Source organism: Musca vetustissima, unplaced genomic scaffold (assembly GCF_032173495.1).
Source record: "Musca vetustissima isolate MV318-11 ecotype Yass unplaced genomic scaffold, APGP_CSIRO_Mvet_v1 utg95897, whole genome shotgun sequence".
Lineage (NCBI taxonomy): Eukaryota > Metazoa > Arthropoda > Insecta > Diptera > Muscidae > Musca > Musca vetustissima.
Genome location: NW_026882904.1, coordinates 34718 through 39314, shown reverse-complemented (window position 1 = coordinate 39314; position 4597 = coordinate 34718). Strand labels below are relative to the sequence as shown.

Genomic DNA, 4597 nt, shown 5'->3' with positions numbered 1-4597 from the left:
TTTTAAAAAAATTCACGCCTATTGATCGAATAGTGGTTAAAAGATAAAAATTCTTAAAAAATCCACGCCTATTGATCGGATAGTAGTTGAAAAATAATCCATAAAAATCCACGCCTATTGATCGGATAGTGGTTGAAAAATAATCCATAAAAATCCACTCCTATTGATCGGATAGTGGTTGAAAAAATATTCTTTAAAAAATCCACGCCTATTGATCGGATAGTGGTTGAAAAAGTATTCTTTAAAAAATCCACGCCTATTGACCGTATAGTGGTTGAAAAAGTATTCTTAATAAAATCTACGCCTATTGATTGGACAGTGGTTACAAAAATATTCTTGATCGGATAGTGGTTGAAAAATAAAAATTCTTAAAAAATCCACGCCTATCGATCGGATAGTGGTTGAAAAAAATATTTTTGAAGAAATATAATCAACAAATTCAACCATTTCGAGTTTTTTGTGGTACAGCTCATTTAATTGACCCAATAACGATCTTTGTCCCTTCCTCTTTAATACGTTTTGCCAAAAAAAGTTACTCAATTATTTTGTTGCTTCTAAAAATATCCGTTTGTTTTATTAATTTGTAAAAATTCACTTTTATAACAAATGATGATTATTCACTCCTTGGTCCATCGGGACGATAGTGATGACCATCTTCCTTATATTCCTTGTTAACCTTCAACGAATGATTAATGGTGCTGGTGCCACCGGGAATGCCAGGATATCCTTGGGGTCCTTGAGTTGGGGGGCCTGCTTGACCTGGAGCTGGTCCATTTGGTGGTACTACTCCAGGTTGTTGGGGTGCTGCTGGTGGTGGAGGTTGATTATAATAACCACCATATGGATAGGGATTACCATAGGGTATGGGTTGTGGTGGTGGAGCCTGTTGATAATAATAGGGCATTGGTGGTTGTTGATAATAAGGATAGCCATAGGGTGGTGGAGCAGCTTGTGGTACATAAACCGGATGATTGTAATGATATCCAGGATGGGGATAGTAAGGCATCGGTGCTGGTGGTGCCTTTCCCTTGTATTTGCGACCCTTACCACTTTCGCTGCTGTCACTACCGCTGCCACTATCACTGTCGCTATCGCTGTCACTATCGGCCCGTACACCCATAAATAAGGCCGTAACCAAAAGTACACTTAAAAACCATTGAAAACGGTTCATTGTAATCTGAATTCTCCCTGGACGTCTGCTTTGTTGAAGACACAAATTCGAACTGACCATGAATATGTGACACTTAGTCAAAAGCTAAGCTTTAAAGAATCTTACTATTTTTCTTTCTTTTTCGATTAGATCTGGATGATAAGGCGCCACAATGTCATCTATGTGAGATGATTCTAAAAAGAAAAGAGAACAGATTGAAGATCGCCAATGTTTTGAACGCATAGGGACGTATCATGTCGTATCAGAATGTGTATGTGGGAATCATCAAGGTTATGCAAAGATGACTAAGTAGCATTATTGAAATATGTGTGGTTTTGGAAACCACACATTTTTTGAGGACAAAATGATAAATTTAAGGTTCTATAACGTGTTTTTGATATTTGACACACATGTGATTAATATGGCTGGAACTCAATGTTTTGTTTTTCTGTTGAATGAGGACATTTTTAACGAATTAAAAGAAGGGGGTTTAAAAATCGTTTTAAAAATTTAGGTTTTGTTATAGCTTCCATATAACGGCACAAAAATAATAATGCGACTTAGCATATTTTACGAAATTAAAATTGAATTATGATATACATATACAAAGTCTTGTCAGTTTCAATTGCCAGGGTGACAATGCTGGGATCAAGGTATTTGATGGGAGATATCTTGCTTTAAAAAGACATTGATAACACAATCTGTGAACACCGAGAGAAATAAATATATATACAATAGGAGATTTCATATAGAATGATATTTTGTAACGATCTTAAATTTTATTGATCGGATAGTTGTTGAAAAAATATTAAAAAAAAAAATCCACACCTATTGACCTGATAGTGGTTGAAAAAATATTTTTAAAAATTCCACGCCTAATGATCGGATTGTGGTTGAAAAAATATTTTTAAAAAATCCACGCCTAATGATCGGATTGTGGTTGAAAACATATTTTTAAAAAATCCACGCCTAATGATCGGATTGTGGTTGAAAAAAATTTCTTTAAAAGATCCACGCCTATTGATCTGAAAGTGGTTTAAAAAATATTTTTAAAAAATCCACGCCTATTGAACTGATAGTGGTAGAAAAAATATTTTTAAAAAATCCAGGCCTATTGATTGGATAGTTGTTGAAAAAATATTCTTTAAAAAATCCACGCCTATTGATCTGATAGTCCTCCTGAAATTTTCTTAAAAAATCCACGCCTATTGATCTGATAGTGGTTGAAATAATATTTTTAAAAAATCCACGGCTATTGATCGGATAGTGGTTGAAAAAATATTTTTAAAAAATCCACGCCTAATGATCGGATTGTGGTTGAAAAAATTTCTTTAAAAGATCCACGCCTATTGATCTGAAAGTGGTTTAAAAAATATTTTTAAAAAATCCACGCCTATTGAACTGATAGTGGTAGAAAAAATATTTTTCAAAAATCCAGGCCTATTGATCGGATAGTTGTTGAAAAAATATTATTTAAAAAATCCACGCCTATTGATCTGATAGTGGTTGAAAAAATATTCTTAAAAAATCCACGCCTAATGATCGCATTGTGGTTGAAAATAGATTCCTAAAAAATCCCCGCCTAATGATCAGATAGTTGTTAAAAATAGATTCCTAAAAAATCCCCGCCTAATGATCAGATAGTTGTTAAAAAAATATTTTTAAAAAATCCACGCCTATTGATTTGATAGTTGTTGAAAAAACATTTAAAAAAATCAGATAGTGGTTGAAAAAATATTCTTTAAAAAATCCACGCCTATTGATTTGATAGTGGTTGAAAAAACATTTAAAAAAAATCAGATAGTGGTTGAAAAAATATTCTTTAAAAAATCCACGCCTATTGATTTGATAGTGGTTGAAAAAACATTTAAAAAAAATCAGATAGTGGTTGAAAAAATATTCTTTAAAAAATCCACGCCTATTGATCTGATAGTGGTTGAAAAATATTTTAAAAAACCCAGGCCTTCTCATCGGACAGTGGTTGAAAAATTTTTTTTAAATAATCCATGCCTGTTTATTGGACAGTGATTGAACAAAATCTTTTTAAAAAATCCCCGCCTAATGATCGGATAGTAGTTGAAAAAAATATTCTTAAAAAAATCCACGCCTATTGATCGGATAGTGGTTGAAAAAATATTCGTGTTTTGTTGTTGCTTTAAAAACATCCGTTTGTTTTATTGAATTATACAAATCCGCTTTTATAACAAATAATGATTATTAAATTATTGGTCCATCGGGACGATAGTGGTGACCATATTCCGTATATTCTTTTTTAACCTTCAACGAATGATTAATAGTGCTACTGCCAACGGGAATACCAGGATATCCTTGAGGTTGATTATAATAAGTACCATATGGATAAGGATTATCATAGGGTATGGGTTGTGGTGGTGGAGCCTGTTGATAATCATAATAATAGGGCATTGGTGGTTGTTGATAATACGGGTAGCCATAGGGTGGAGGTGGAGCCGCTTGTGGTTCATAAACCGGATGATTGTAATGATATCCAGGGGGGTAAGGCACCGGTGCTGCCTTTCCCTGGTATATGCGACCCACACCCCTTTCGCTGCTGTAAGGCACCGGTGCTGTTGGTTCCTTTCCCTGGTATTTGGGACTCATACCACTTTCGCTGCTGTCACTACCGCGACCACTGTCACTATCGCTGTCACTATAGTAAGGCACCACCGGTGGTGCCTTTCCTTGGGGTTTGCGACCCATGCCACTTTCGCTGCTGTCACTAGCGCGACCACTGTCATTATCACTGTCGCTATCGCTGTCACTATAGTTGTCACTATCGCTGTCACTATAGCTGTCACTATCGTTGTCAATATCGCTGTCACTATGGCAGTCACTATAGGCCCGTACACCCATAAATAAGACCGTAACCAAAAGTACACTTAAATACCATTTAAAACGGTTCATTGTGTTTATTGTAATCTGAATTCTCCGGGACGTCTGTTTTGTTGAAGAAACGACTCCGAACTGACCATGAATGTGTGACACGTAGTCAAAAGCTAAGCTTTAAAGAATGTTTTTATTTTTCTTTCTTTTTCGTTTCGATATGCAGGATAACGCGCAACAATGTCATCTATGAAAGATGACTCAAAAAAGAACAGATTGAAGACCGAAAATGCTTTGAATGCATAGGCCAGGGTGACAATGCTGGGATCATGGTACTTGATGGTAGATGTCTTGCTTTAAAAAAGACATTGATAACACAATCTGTGAACACAGAGAGAAATTAATATTCAAATTTGCTGACGCGAAATATTGGTCCTAGACCCCCCCCCCCCTTTAAGTACATCGATCGCATTTGTCGACTAGCTGAGTCGATCTGGACATGTGTGTCTGTCCGTCTGTCCATTATAATTTGTAAACACGATACAGGCCATAACTATGGACCAATCTTCACGAAAGGTTGTATGTAGCATGGATTCTGGCCAAGGA

At 35.7% G+C, this 4597-nt stretch overlaps 2 protein-coding genes across 2 annotated transcripts; both read right to left on the bottom strand.

Annotated features, from left to right (window-relative positions):
* Positions 1-613: 613 nt before the first annotated feature.
* Positions 614-1171, bottom strand: LOC133329618 (nematocyst expressed protein 4-like). Its single transcript, XM_061538090.1, has one exon. It carries the CDS (start codon positions 1169-1171, stop codon positions 614-616), a length of 558 nt encoding a protein of 185 aa, XP_061394074.1.
* A 2196-nt stretch (positions 1172-3367) lies between these two features.
* Positions 3368-4072, bottom strand: LOC133329619 (uncharacterized). The gene has a single exon (XM_061538091.1). The coding sequence runs from the start codon at positions 4070-4072 to the stop codon at positions 3368-3370; it is 705 nt and encodes a 234-aa protein (XP_061394075.1).
* Positions 4073-4597: the final 525 nt, after the last annotated feature.